At 44.8% G+C, this 15376-nt stretch overlaps 1 protein-coding gene across 1 annotated transcript in view; it reads right to left on the bottom strand.

Moving 5' to 3' along the window:
* NECAB2 (N-terminal EF-hand calcium binding protein 2) overlaps positions 1 to 15376 on the bottom strand; it is an 86103-nt gene that overhangs the window by 64725 nt on the left and 6002 nt on the right. The window contains exon 2 of the mRNA XM_074839515.1: positions 12104 to 12128. Coding sequence (XP_074695616.1) covers positions 12104 to 12128 — 25 coding nt within the window. The remainder of the gene's footprint in view (positions 1 to 12103; positions 12129 to 15376) is intronic.

Genomic DNA, 15376 nt, shown 5'->3' with positions numbered 1-15376 from the left:
GGCAAAAATTGCTAGCAAATTATAAGCATTACTTGCAGCAGTGTATTTGTTCTGGATTCAATTTTTGCCTTATTTAATTTTAACAGCTATAATAAACCATCTTCAATAAATACAGCTGATCTGCAGAAGATACCTAATTAAAAGCGATGCCGAAGCCTGGTGCTGCCCTTTGCTCCCACACCACCCAGAGCAGAGGATGGCATGCGAGCACCAGGTCAGGAGGCAAAAGCAGTGACTTTCCTCCACACAGAATCTGCTCCACTGCCCCTGAGGAAACTTCCCAGGGATTAAACTGAAAGGCAAACATAGGGAAGTCCTGCTACTGAGAGAGAAGAGGAGCAATGGAAGCTGTAAGTGAGATTTAGGTGGGGTGGCAGGAGAAATAACGCAAGCTGGGGATCACACAATATGCCTGTGGTGGTGGCAAAGGCATTTTAAGGAGTTTCTACATGCTTGATATCTCCACCTGGGTGTGTATTGCCATTGCCACACTGCACCTTGTCACTCATTCATAATACACCAGGAGCACACAAACCACATCACTGATCCAGTTAAAAATGAGGTAAAATATCTCTCCACCAAAGGCAGCATCGTGCATAAGTGCTTCCAGGGGAAATTCATTGAACACTGAGGAGAAGCTTGGCATAAAGTCATCCCCATAGCCACCCCGTGACTGAACACCGTTTGGGAAACACTTGTGGTGGTGATGCCCTCCCACCAAGGGAGTAGGATAAAACCAACTCTTTTTTTAATCTCAGATCTTGCAAGGACAATTTCAGGGCAGGAAGATGCAGAATACACCGTTGGCTCCGGTGCCCAGCAAGGTCCCTGCTGCCCTGCACCCACTGCCTGTGTCCCCCTGTTAAGGGACACGTATGGGCAGCAGGGATGGTAATACAGCAGGGAACAGCACCTGAGATCCTTCAGACTAATATCTAACAGTGAAATTAGGTATCACGAGGATTTAATCAAGAGGCTCAAACCAGAGCTACACCTTGATGCACAAGAAAGCAGCGAGCTCTTTGACTGCCCCACGTGAGAAGAGGGTGCATTGCCTGCTGAAGGAGAAGAGAGCTACACAAGGTGGTTGGAGCCCCACACTTTGTAGGGTTTGAATCCCAACACTCAAAATGCAAACGTCCACCCAGGGAGCTTGTCCCTGCATCCAAACCATGTCCCATGGCCACTGCTACACATCAGCCATGTCCCCAAAGCTTGTAGTCAGCTGCACCTCTTCAATCTGTCGGACTACTACAGCCAGCCAAGCTGCAGAAGTCCTTTCCAAGCACTTTGAAATTTCATCTCTGCCAAAAAAACAACATGAAGAATTTAGCAGGAGGAGTATTGATTTGCTGGATCTACTTTGAAAAGCTTCCCAGATACAGCAACATGAGAGATTAATGGGACAGATCAGAAAGTGCCCTAGGTATTAAGCCTTCAATGTCCATCAGTTCCCTGGCTTGCCATTATAGCCGGAGTCTTCCCTTTGCCTCGTGCTGCCATCTCCACGCAAAAAGACCTTCCTGTAGATACCCTCTTCTCCTGAAACCAGACCACAGCATTTCAGTAAGGTTGGGCTAATGCACACAGCGACATCTCCACAAGCTCACAGCTTCGCCGCGCCAAACCTCCTCTATTTGTGTTCCCATCCGCAGGTATTGGGTGAACCTGGTGCAGCCAAATCTCAGCAGACCCACGAAGCACTCATGGCTATCACCTCTCAGGGATGCCCTGCTGGTTTAGCCTTCTCTGCCCATTGATGGTTGCTACCCACTAACGCAAGCGCTGCCGGTGAGCCAGACCACAGGGACATTCCCAGCAACTGACCCAGACAAGGAGCCTGGAGTCAATTTGGGGCTTCTGTCGTGAACTCAGAGGGGAGAGATGTCAAGGGGGTTGTGCACAAAGACTGACCCATTGGCAAGGAAAATACATGAATATAATAACATTTTAACTGAAATGGCCTTCAGAACGGCTACAGCCATGGCTCTCTGGACCAGCTGGCATCATCCAGCGATTTCCATGCTCCAGAAAAGCCAGGGCAAGAACCACCACTTCTAAGGCACTATGAATACAGCTCACATTTTTCGGCTAAGGATCTTAAGTAGGTAATAGCTCTGTAAATGTTTCAATAGTGCCCTTTCCGGGCTGTCATTATGACATGTAGACACATTTACTGTGCAGCCCCCAATTAAATCTCTCAACTTTGGCTCCGGAAAGAAATGTCTTTAAAAATCCTCTTGGCTAATTGAGCTGCTTTTCAAAGTCTTTTTGGGAAACCACAATCCCTTACTCCCACCCTCCACAACTTGCACAAGGCCATTAAATCTGTTACGATAATATATCCCATTCGTTCCTGTCCAGCCTGAAGTCTCTAATGAGGTTTGCAGAAGAAAACCCACATCTCCCAACCCACAGAGAGAAGAAGAAAATAAACCCGTCTTCTACGGGTTGCGTCGTATGTCAAACCTTAATTGGTGAGCTTCAAAGCAAACCAGGAGTGTTTGGAAATGCTGCCCCCCAGATCAAATGTTCAGCCTCAAATTGCCAGGCTAAAACAGTAATCCCTGCTCAATGTCCCCTCCCCACATCTCCTGGGGACACCCAAGTGTTGCTGTTTGTCTCTGACTCTCTGTATTAAAGGAATTGAAAGAGGAGCCAAATGAGAGAATGGATACAGCAGAAAAAGAGCATTGCCTATCGAAATGCTCAAGCTCCATCACACACACCCACACAAACCCACCTTAAAGGCTGAACACAGCTAGGCTGTGCCCCACTTCCCAATGCAACACAATTGCATTAATTAGTGGGAGCCCAAACGCAGACATTTCTTTGCTCTGCCAGATCAGCATTTGCTAAGTACAGGGAGCAATGTTTCCTGAGAGCAAGAGGTTTGATGGACCATAGGAAGATGCCCGTGGGCAGGCAGGTCTCACACCACCTGAACCTAACAGTGATAAATGCAGTCAGCAAGAGGGCTCAATTGATGGGTCAGGCTGGAAATCCAGGCATGGGTCAGACTGGTGGGTGGTTTCCAATGCAAAAGCTTTGATTTAGCCTGCTCTTCCGTGTCTGACCCCTCTGAGCGAGGTCCAGCAGATAGTGGGGGTCAGCGATGGCCCGAGGGCGGATACTTCTGCTCAGACAGCACTTGTAGGAAGACAACCCTCAGGGTCAGCATCACCATCTCAGTTTTTTGATGAACTGAGGTACAGCCTATTAAGAAAGCATGAAGGTGTGAAAGCTTTGTGTTTATGTATTCAACTGTCCTTGAGGTTCAAATCCATTTATCATCAACGCAGAAATGCAGGAAGCCTTGAAGGCTACAGCAATTTCTGACTTTTACCATGTGTTTCACTCAACACCTGAATTTTTGAGAGAGGGACGAGAGAAAAGCTCAGCAGCCACGAGAAGGGAAGGTGCTGGGCAGAGAGGGCAGCCAACGTGCAAATATGCTTTACAGTCACAAGGCAGTGAGTACTGCTGGCTGGCAAGCACGCCTGAAAAAGGCCAAATATTAGGTGATGCTTATTTTTTAATTTTTTCTTTAAGTCTGGCTTGTTATTTTAGCTGCAGGTTTTACATCAAAAGGGCGAGGGCACAGATGATAGCTACTAACTCTGCAACAATCTGTACCTTGAATAATGAGGAAAGAGCATTCTGCACAATCCCAGTCAGGCACCTGAGCTATCAGGTATCATCTGACATGTCAGCAAGCCAGTTGCATGGAAGGCCAAGCACTCTGTTTAAACAGAGCGACTTTCCCAGCTGTGGATAACTCCCCAGCCCCATTCCCTGCACATCACTGTGTACAGGTCACACTCAGACCAATAGTACCTCCATTCCCCGCCGTCCATGAAGGCTTTCATGGTACCTTCTATTCTGGTAGCCTGCTCTCTCAGCAGGAAAAAAGCTTTAGGAATAGGACAGGAATAACAATTTTAGAGAGTGATGGGCCATAAATTGGTGCTGTGCAGAATAGGTGGGATATGGACATTTCTTCTGTGGAAATTAAAGCTCATGTGCTGGCCACATCAATGGTTTGAGTTTATGGGGGAGTTTCTGGGCTAGATTTGCCCAGTTCAAACCTTCTCTGGCTTAAGCCTTGTACTAGGCAAACCATGCATGGGCCCAGATTAAAGCTGGACGCCGCATAACTGTCAGCCTCTAGCTGCAAGGATGCAGCTGTTAATGAAGTCCTAACCCTATGCATCCAATTCAAGGTCTGCTCTGCAGAATTAAGGTGGTCCAGCCTAAAAAGTATAAACACTCCTTGATTCTAACATGCATTTGCTAACAGGAAATGACATGAGAAGAAAAACAGGTCCTAAAAACTCTCAGCTCTTCACATCTGCTGCTCACCTCAGTGTGCACCAGATACCTTTATATCTTTGTTGAAAAAAGCATCCATGAAAGGGCACAAGCAGCTGAGAAGTGGCCTTTCAAGCCAGTCAATGATGAAAATCAAATCCTAAATTCATAGGGTTAAAGGGGGGACAGAAGCACTAGACACATCTAGTGACAGTCTGTAGAGTGTGGCCAGCAGCCACCTTTCACAATTTTTACATTATCTAAAAATTCATCATCTGGTTGATAGGTTTGTTTATTATTTTGGGAACAGCATGTCCGGATTTAGACAGATGTCATCTCTTCAAAACCATGTGCTGTGAACTTTGCAAGGACTTGGAAGGATAACTGAATGTACAATAGAGAGAGCTAGGAAATTAAACAGGAGTCCAAATAACTGAAAACAGATTCAAACTTTCTCCTTGTAAATAAAAGCCATCACACAGTTTTACGAGGTGCTTTTTGACTGTCACATGAAATCTAGACTATCTAAATGCAAATCTTTTTTAATTTATTTTTTTAAAAAGATAAATACATTCAGACTGGTCGTCTGGTCATGGAAGAACGTACCAGATTTATCCATACTTAGAAAACCTGATTCATCACTGCATTTTTCCACTTATATGTGGGTGGCTGCTAATACTGTTTTTGTTATGCAAGAATTATAAATATTCTCACTTAGAACTAATGATTTAATTTGGACGCACCAGCGGGATATGAATAGCTCAAGGTTTTCCCTGTGCGTGAGGAGCAGTAGCCACGCAGAATGTAATTACCTAGTTCTGGAAGATAAGTGGTTTTGATGAGTGGTAGCCCATTACGGCAGGGACTGCAACACTCCCGGGAGCTCACAGTGAAAGCATAATTTCAAAATAGGTGCAGAGTTGTGGCTGTGGAAGAAAGATGTATGTGCAACAGGAGGCTTACTAGGTGTTTGGAGTCTTTTTATTCTGATATATATACGGCAGTATCACGGCCCTAACCTGGCATCTTTTTAAGGTCTGATAAAAGCACCCAAAGCTACAACGTCTTCATTTCTCTTCCTTGATGCCTTGGGTGCCATATTATTGAAGTCCCAGCTGCTTAACACCATTCAAGTCCTGTGCAAGCATATTTTCCAGAAGGGCCTCAAATTGATGGGGAAAGGTGGGGAGATAAGTACTTCAAGTCCTACAACCACCTTGTAGACAATTACCATACTAAATTCTAATCAAGTAATTTTTTAAAAATGTTTCAATAGCGTAACAAGGTAATTAATAATAGATGCCTGCTATTTTTAAACTCAGAACAACTCCAAAATGAAAGTTTTTTGCCCAGCAATCAGATGCCTTAAAAAAAACAACCCTGGAATATGCAGACCTTTACTTACAAAGAATAACAGCATAAATCTCCTTTAATGAGCTCTTCAGTGACTAACAGATATCTGTGTGCAGCTATTTAAAGGACAAGCCCTACTGGGATAGAAATGGGCACAACTCCATTGCCCTCTGTGGCTCTTAACCAAGAAGCCCTTTCCAACCACCTGTTCCTGCTGTTCACGCTCCCTTTTTTCCTTTATAGCTCTGCTACGTCCTCTACAGGCCTTCAGCTGATCATCCAGATCAATTGAAAAACAAAACCTCCTCTCAGCATCTGCACTCCAGATCTCTTATGTTAAATTTGTACATGAAATTAGTTTAATCCATGTTCACACTTCATTGTGTTTCATTTTTGGTAACAGCAGAAGCTGTCCAAGACAGCATGTGTTGAATGGCTTTGTTCCCATCCACACCTTCTCTAGATATGATAAATTCAAGGGAGAAGAACAACAGTTTGGGCCAGTTCTTGGTGTAGAAGTCATAGAAGGACAGCAGCAATAGGAAGGTGCCACACTGACCAAACCACAGTGCTAACTCATCCCTAGTCACTGTCAAGTGAAATACTGCACCACTGCCAGCTCCTCCTGCCATTTTCTGTAGGTGCTTTATAACCATACGCCAAGTTTTTGGCATATTTTCTTTCGCATCTCTTCTCTTCCATGGCAGAGATCCAGAGGAAACCACCCAACCCCCAGTGCCAAGCAAGCCAGCCCCATGGATGGGGCAGACTGACAGGCATTTCCATGAACAAGATCTAGTAATTACAGCAAAAACCACTGAACTAAACCACAAGATTAAAGCTGGATGCACTTCATGTTTAGTTACACTCAAGATATGGGAGCTGGGTAGTTGCAATGACTGGAGATTTCAAGATAATAAAACTTCAGTTTTCAGGAAGCAACATTTCTATGATGGTTAGCAGTTACACTGTTCTGTCAAAATAAAACCATCTTAATCTTTCAGAGGGGATCCTGAGCTATTTAACTTATAATTGATTAACAGCTTTCTAATGAGAGGATTAAAGTACACAGTAGATAACTCAGATGATCGACAGCTCTGCTTCACCAGCCTAAAAGAAGATGCCTCTGTTTTCCTACCACATGCCAATTAAACGATTAAGTATTGTTTACTGGGACTGGGAGGATTACAAGACAGTAGGTGGATTTATTAGCAGAGAAAGGAAAAACACTCCTACACAGAATAAAAGGATTATTTTGAATGACTAACAACCATGCCTCTGCAAAGCATGACTAGAGCTAGTTGAATTATTCACTGTCAGAAGGTTACACCCCAGTCCTCCTCCTTTTTTTCAGACCATTTGCAAGTTTATCCAGATGTCTCCAACATGTTCACCATTTCAAGGTGTGCTATTCAGACAGTTTGCCAAGTTTATTATACAGATAGCAGTAAGTCCAGCTGCATGGTGTCATCGATGGAGGAAAGGCTGGGGACTTAACTCACGTTAGAGACAGAATCTCACTTCTCTGAGGCAGGAGACCAAGACGTCTTTTAACAAGCAAGAGCTGCCTCATCAGCAGTCTCTTAGTACATGTAGGCACTGAATTAAATCACCTTGATACAAGTATCTGAACATGGCAGGAACAATAATGTGTTTTAGCATCTTGCACCAAGAAAGTCCAATTTTACATGAATTAACAATTTATGTCGAGGAGTTTGGAAGGAAGAGGAGGAGGGAGAAGCTCTTGAATTCACATGATCAGGCTCCATAGTTACCGTGTCTGAACGAGCCACGTTGTTTTAACACAATACATGCCATTTCTACCAGGCTGGGGTAAAAAAAAAAAAAAAAACAAACTCAAGATGCTGAAAAGATTTATAAATTTAAGACCTCTTGACTGTAGGAATCTGCACAATAAATGGAACAATTCCTGAAGCTTACAATCCCCCTTTGTCTTTCAGGTTGACCCTTTAATCATCTGACCTCTGGATGGCAAAAGTTACACGAGAAGTTCTAGTTAAAACTAGAAGGCAAGAGCTGATGTTTTCTTCAGATTTTTTCCCCTATTTCTGTAGGGCTCCTACATAGGTCTATGAGAGGGGCTTTAGCACAATGGCAGAAAGCAAGAGTTGCCAGTTCTGGGTAAAGCTGCCAGCTCTCCCCTAGGAGCTCACTCCCCCAGTATGCCACCAGCACCCAGCTCCCCATAATGATTCGTCTCAGCTGGTTAATTAAAAAGAGCAAAGTCCCTGACAGACAAGAACCTCTGCAGGTGTGAAGCCTCTTAACAGAGTAAAATATTTTGGGAACCTGTGAGCTTGTGTTTTCAGCAGCCTGTCCAGGGCTTAGGGCCCCTGCCTGGGATTCTGATAAAAATCAAAAAGTGTAAGATTTTCATTTTTCAGTGGAGGGCTGTGTACAGCACACAGCCCACCCGCGTTGAGACATGCAAGCGGCAGGCTGATGCTTCCACTGTTCCTTGGAGCTGTACCAGATAAAGCCATAAAGAGACTGAATTTCAACAAATCAATAAATTAAAGGCCAGGATGTCAAAGAGAAAATTGTGAAAAAGAGATCTCTAGGGATATTAAATACAAAGATATTACCTCTGGCTCTGGAAACATCTGAGCCACAGTTTGCAGGGAGGCTGTACAGAGGGAAATATTCCCGCACATCTCCTGCAGCAGCTGCTGTGAGCTGCAGGGGGCTGAAGGGGCGGGTGCGGGAAGTCATGACCCCAAAAGGCTGTGGAAGAACATACTAAGCTCATTATGAAGAGTGACAAACTCTGTTATCAAGAGTTAAGCAAATACAAATGGCTGATGAAGCTGGCCACCATGACTGGCAGATGTTGTCTCAAAAAAAAAGTGGCATCTAGAACAATGTAGAGAAAACCACTGCAGGACGTACAGTCCTTCAGAAGACAGCCCCAGGATCACAGAGACAACCCTACTCAGTGGGACTGGAAAGCAGCCACGCTGAGATTGACACATGCTGGGCCACCTCACCTTGCAGGAACCAACGTGGGGATAGAGCTGCCACTTAATTCCAGACTACTTTGTGACAGCCTGTCATCCAGATCATAAAAAAGAAAAGGCAGAGTCCCATTTGCCTGGCAGCATTAGTCCCATGGAGAGCATGGCATTGTGTTGTCCAAACAATGTAGCTGTAGGTCACATGCACTGCAGCCAGTGAGAGTGGAAGCAGAGATAACTCTTTCTTCAGAGAACATTTGGCCTTTATTAACAGAGCCAGTGATACTCCCTGCAGTGCCCATCCAGGGTTAGGAAGAGGCAGGACAAATTGCAGAAGAGCAATTGCAGCCAGCAGTCTCTTCAGGGCTGAGGGGTACCTTTTCTGCCTGTGCTGAGAGGTTTTGGTCTCCTCACCCCCCTGCAAGCCTAGCACTCAGGTCTGCTGCACCCTGGCAGTGACAGCTCTCACCCTGAGCAGTTCAAATTCCCACCCAGCAACATCTTTGACAACAAACCACCAATTTAACCACCAGGCATCGAGGTAGGGCTTGTCCTGCTGGTGCCTGTTCATACCACCCCAAGCTGATTACAGGTCCTGACAAGTCAGCCCATCACCTTTACACCCAGTGCATTAACAGCTACCCAGTGGCAGACATGTCACTGGCAATCCACACTCATTTTAACATTTTGTGACCTAGACAAGAAGAGCTTCAGTTCTTCCGATCCATGCAAGCATCCCTGATTGAGTTTTAATTGGGATATTACTGGTTAACATGGAAGAAAGATGTTCGGACAAACAGCATCCAGGGGAATACCCGCGAAGGGGTGAACACCTTTTCATGTCTGCATGGCATGGCCAACCAAAAAGAGTACTCATCCATGAGCAGTGTTCCCCATGGACACTATGTTATGGGGTACCTGGCCCCCAGGAGGGTATGTCTGCTGGACAGAGGTGTTTGGGTGCCTGAGGTATTTATCTCTTCTTCTTTGATCAAATCCAAATTCTCTCTGGTTGGATGAGCAGGACAAGAAAATGCTTTTAAGTGTCATGCTGTACCTGAGCCACTCACTGTCTTCCTGTCCACATGCAGTGGAGTGATCCTGCCTGTTATCCACATGGATCACTTGAGCCTTACAAAGGGAAGAACGTCCAGGGAGAAGATCACAGAAGAGCTGGGCACATTTTTCTCAGTGTGAGGGACAGAGGTAAAAACAACAGGTTTGCTCTTGCTGATGAAAGCACCTTATTTGGCCTTTACCTGTTATTCATGCTAAAACACTGAAGGAGTGTCTGCCCATCATTAGTAACAGAGTATAAGGTTGCAAAAATAGGAGCTTTGGATGGGTTTCAACAACAGCAAGGCAACTAGTCAGCAAAAGTCACCAGTTTTCCAAAGGTACATCTTTCTTCTCAGATCCCCATCACCGGAGCAGACGAAGAGGGTCCAAAGGCTCATTGTTTCCCCAAGCTATCACCCACGCCACAAAACACAGATTCATGGCTTGCCACTAGCACCTATCAAATACACCAAGAGAGCTGTCCCTGTGGTGAGAGATGCACTAAGATTTAACCCCCACAACCTCGTGATGTGGTAAAACCACCAAAATGACAGCTTTGCCCTCTTGGCTGGGTTGGAAAGACGTGTCTGTCTGCCCCTGGTAGGCAGCAGCTCCTTCCATCATGCTGCAGTGAGCAGGGAATACCAAAGCTTCAAGAGCAACTTCTGAGCTGCTCCACTCACCCATCCTAAAAAAGCCTTAATATTGGCACAACAGCCAGGATAAGATTTTGTACTTTGAGTTCTGATTCTTCAACCCTGTCACAGCTGTTATAAATTTTGTTGAGACTAAAACAAAAGCGCAGCGTCATTTGGCAGAGCTCAAAAAGCAGTCACTGGAAATAACTACATCAAGACCAGTATATTAAAGTGCATCCTTTCAAGCTTTGTTCAGCAGAGTAACATTTGTTCTTGAAAAGAAAAGTCACTGCTTTTGATTTCAGATGCCCTACACAGAGGCTGTCCTGAAAATTGGAAGGAGGCTCCAGCAGCAGGGAGGCTAAACACGGGCTTAGCAAGGAACAGTTTCACAGGTCGAAGTTTGGAGTGGCATTTACAACTTCAAACTGAGATGGAAATAACTAAGCACAGATTTTAGCCCAGTATCTGCATGCAACAAAGACATTGAAAATTGTAGTCCAAAAATCTCACCAGACTTCTCCTGATGGAGAGCAAGTGGCAGGTAAGACTTCATTACAAGTTGGCAACCCCAGCACTCAGCTCCATGGGGGCAGGCACACCAGCCAGCAGAAAGCAAGCAGGCAGTATCTCTCAGAAACAGCATCTAATATTTTATCAGCCAAAACCTCCAGGTCTCTGATGAGGCAATAATTAAGTGCTCAGGAGGCTGTGAAGTACGACAGTCTGGGTGTCAAGAGCACAAATTCATTCTTCCCTGTAAGGGGCACCTGGAGTGCTCTCCCCCCCACGCCAGCCCCCCCAGCATTCCCCTTCCTTCACACAACTGCTCAGCTTATCCAAGCAACAAATTTCAGTGTCTTATTACTGTGTCAGTTGTTATAACCAAATGCCCACGTTAACAGGGCATTTGCTGCTTATATGCCAGCCAGCTCACAGCATCCTTCACTGCCTTACCTAGGGGTGATCATATGTGTCTGCAAGCTCTTGCAGAGATCAGGTATCTGGTAGGAAAAAACCAAACTCTCCCCTGTGCTCCTCTGCACAGCCCTCCCACATGTCCCTCTGCAAACACACGGAGTTTTGATGCATATTTAATTCTCCTCTTGTACATCAGGGAAAGAATAGAGACTAGCTCTTGGGATTTTAGCTAGGAGCTAAAATTAACTTGCCTTTCAAGGTGGAGAGAGACCCTGGAATCGGACCCATTGCCTCTTTTTTCCTATAACTACGTTATCTCACAGCAGAGCAGCTCTCTCCTTTCGGGATCCCAAGTTATTTAATGAAGACACCTCCGCGTTATTCCCTATCTAAGGACAACACTAGGCTCAGCGAAGTTGTTCAGCCTTCTACAGGCACAGACTGAAAACACATTAATACATGTTGCTCCTCGATGCGTGTGTCCAGTCCTTCAGGAACCAAACTACTAATATTCACAGATCAGGTCTGTTTTGCAAAGCTATTCCAAGATTACCGAGAGGTGGATCCTCATTTATCACTTAGTGGCTATTTATTGTTAGTTCTTTTTTGTGAAATTGCCCCAAATCTGGTGGATCTTGCCATGCTGACTTGGACACTGATACCACAGCTACTCTAAGAATGTCTCAACCAAAGAAACAACCAAACCTTTTCTGATGTTTAGGCCGTATCAGTGTCAGACCCAGTAAACTAAAGGACATTTAAACAGTTCGATGTTACTATCAGGAAAAATGGTAATACTGACAAAAGTTCAATCAAGAAATGTGAAACATGAATATACAGACTTACCATTTTTGTCCGCTCTTCTGAAAATCTAGAATTGAAAGAGAGAGAGAAACATTTTCACTATGTTGTTCGACTTGAACGAGTGAAGCCCTTAGCACCAGCACCATATTCCACCCTGTGCACAGGGCAGGACCACGTGCTCCAGCCCCCCAAGAGCCAGTTCAGGTGCCTTACTGAGCTCACCCTTCCCAAGACTCAGCTCATCACCTCCAGACCCATATGACAGACAACCACTACCAGGGCAGAATATCAACATGGTTGCCTTTGGAATAACTGGTGGAAAAGGGGCTAGCTAGCAAAATAAAGACAACACAAAATGCTTCCAGCAGTTCCAGCATCTCCCATCTCCCTCACAGAAGAAAGCTGAAAGCGTGGATCCAACACAAGAAAAATGCCCATTAAAAAAAAATTACAACAGCCATGCAGCCAGTCCAGCCAATTTCTCTAGCATCAATAATATCTCTTAAACCAAGTTTCACAATTCTGCACTTCTGAAACAAATTATTTACAATATTTTTTTTAAAAAGCATGTTTTCTGTGTGGGAAGGAAATTATATTTAGACTTAAAACTACAGTGTGGATGAACAGCCCACAGAGAAGAATCAGATAGCCCTTTCAGAAGAAAAAAAAAATTGCAATAATGTGTAGTACAGTAGAATTTGCCAGGGAGAAAAACAGCAGAAACAACTGCTATTTTTCTGACTAGTCTCATCTTAGGAATAGTCCCCTGACACAATGAAATTAATAGCAAAAGGCTTATGCAAGGGTTGAAATCTTACAGGTTTCTGCCAAAAACGGCTGCTAACACAGGTTTGTGCATAAATTACCAAAAAATTAACATGCTCATAAACTGGACAGAAAAGGGAAAACATTTTCATCGTCTCTTCAGACCTGACCCTATTAATTTGAGCAAGAGCAGAGATCTTTGGCTGTACAAAGAAATTTCCCTGTGGAGGGAATAAAAGCACCAGCAGGACAGATCAGAGCCAGCCATAAAATAGAACCTCTTATTTTCTGGGTCATAAAATCATTACAAAGAAAAAAAATATCAGAAGAAAAACTGCTGCACAAAACAAGAAACCCAAGAGACGAATTGCAGAATGTGCTATTTAAGTGAATATGGCTTAATTAAGGAACATTAATCACTCTTTTGCCCAAAGTTCTACCTAGGCTGAATCCAAAGTGCTTCCTAGGGCAAAGTCAAAGCTGGACTTTCTGGTGTACTTCAGCAGAGGCAAACACCCTCTGCTTAAGCCAAACCCAAATGGTGGGAGTCACTGAGTCCCAGCTTCAAGAGATGGTCATACAAACCCTACAAGGATTACAGCTTGTGACCACTCCACAGTTGCTTACTTCTTGGGCTGACCTTCATTTTTTAGACCAATTAGAAGTTTAGGGTGAAAATCCTACCTGTCTCCATACTTATGGACTTCATTGAAGTTAAATATGAGTTTCAAAGGGCCAGCCAGTCATGGCTTGTCTATGGGAAGAAAGAATGAAGCCAGGCAGGACAAGCAGGACCCCAGCAAGCCCCGTGGCTTTGGCACACATCACCCAACTGTGAGCAATATGCCCTGTCCATAGTATGAAATACTCCTTTTTTCCTAGCTTGGACACCCCAACTCCTCACTCCCCACGAGCACTTCCATATAAGGCACTTTTCTTACTAGATGCTGATTATTTCTTGGCTTTTTGTTTCATCACTACATCCTTCTATTACTGTTCCCACTGCTTTCAAACAAAGACATTACATCAAGTCTAACACAGAGGCAGCGATGTATATTTTAAGGTCCTGTGGGAGATCGCCACCCCGCCAAGCACAACTGGCAGAAGGAGATGGGAAGGCAAAAACAATAGGTAAAATGTAGCTTGAAGTGGAAGAAAGGCTCAATCTGCAGTTCTCTGCTCTGTGAAGCCACCAACCTTGCAATGAACTCTCGGAGCAAGAGGAAAAAGAAATGGAAGAAATGTTAAGAAATAGAGGTATTTATGTCTAGCTTCACTAAGTGACCTCTTTAGGACTTTAACTCCCCCAGGTACTCCTAGAAAGTATGACTATTTGTAAATGAACACGTTGATGGAAGATCACATCAGCTGTGTTACCTACCAAGGTTTATTCTACAGGACCAACTTGTTTAGCTTTTATTGCTAATGAGCAAGATTTATTCTTCCAACTTAATTGGACCACCTAAAATTTGCACACGCAAAAAAATTTAACACAGGACACCTGGAAGGAAAGCAATTTAAGATAAAGCCATCTGTCAGCACAGGCAGGCAGTACATCAAGGTACGAACACTGGAATGAGCATCAGGAGGCTGATAAAGACATAATATACTCCATGATAGCTTGGTAATGCTGCCAAAAACGCTGCTTCTGTGAAGACCCAGAATTTATGCTCTAGCTCAGCAAACAAGAGTGCCCTCCCACACACAACCTGAAGATGCCCTCCGTTCATGGCTTGAATTAATTGTTTCACTGCAGGAAGGATGTGGTGTGCTTTTGCTAACGGAAAGGTGTAAAATCTGGCGATGGAACTGAAGCTGCAGCCCCTTACACCTCCCCTGAGGACCAGTGGGGCAAACCCCCAAGGGCAGCCCAGTGCCAGGCTCCCAGGGAGCTTGAGGAAGGAAAGCTCCAACCAGCTCCAGGAAGAATGGAATATAAGCAAGGATGCTGCATCATCTCCAACACAGAGGCTGCAAAGCTGGTCCACCCCACAGCTGCTCTCTGCAGGCTTGCAGTAACTCCATCACTCAGCAGCAAAGTCACTTAGACTTTGTCAAGGCAGCAGCCCTGGAGGTCAGTGAGAGTGGAGATGAAATATTGATGGAGAAGAGCCCTGTCCTGCCAGGCCCTCAGCAGCAATTGGCTTCCCGTGCCTCTACCCAGGCTGAGGACCGTCCCCAGCCGACGAGGGCTTCATGAAACAGGAGCCGGCAGCACAGCAAAGCCTGACCAGGGATGCTCTTTCCGCTCCATCACCCCCAGTTCTCCAACCGTCAGGGTGATGCACTGCTTTCAGATGGTAAATGAGAAATTATCCAGCCCAAAAAGTACTACAGCAACCATCTCCCCCATCAGCTGTGCTTTAAACCTATTAAGCAAGTCTCCTGAAGCACAGGGTAATCGCATGGTGAGCCCACAGGATGCCCACAATATGGGCCAGATTAACTCATTTTATAGGATTTACACAGGCAACGCATGCAGTTTGCTGTCTGCCACATACTTACTCCATTTACCAGGTGTTTAGATGAATATAAAGTTTATTTTATTTA

This window comes from Strix aluco, chromosome 14, assembly GCF_031877795.1.
Source record: "Strix aluco isolate bStrAlu1 chromosome 14, bStrAlu1.hap1, whole genome shotgun sequence".
Taxonomy (NCBI): domain Eukaryota; kingdom Metazoa; phylum Chordata; class Aves; order Strigiformes; family Strigidae; genus Strix; species Strix aluco.
This window is presented reverse-complemented; position numbering and strand designations above follow the sequence as displayed.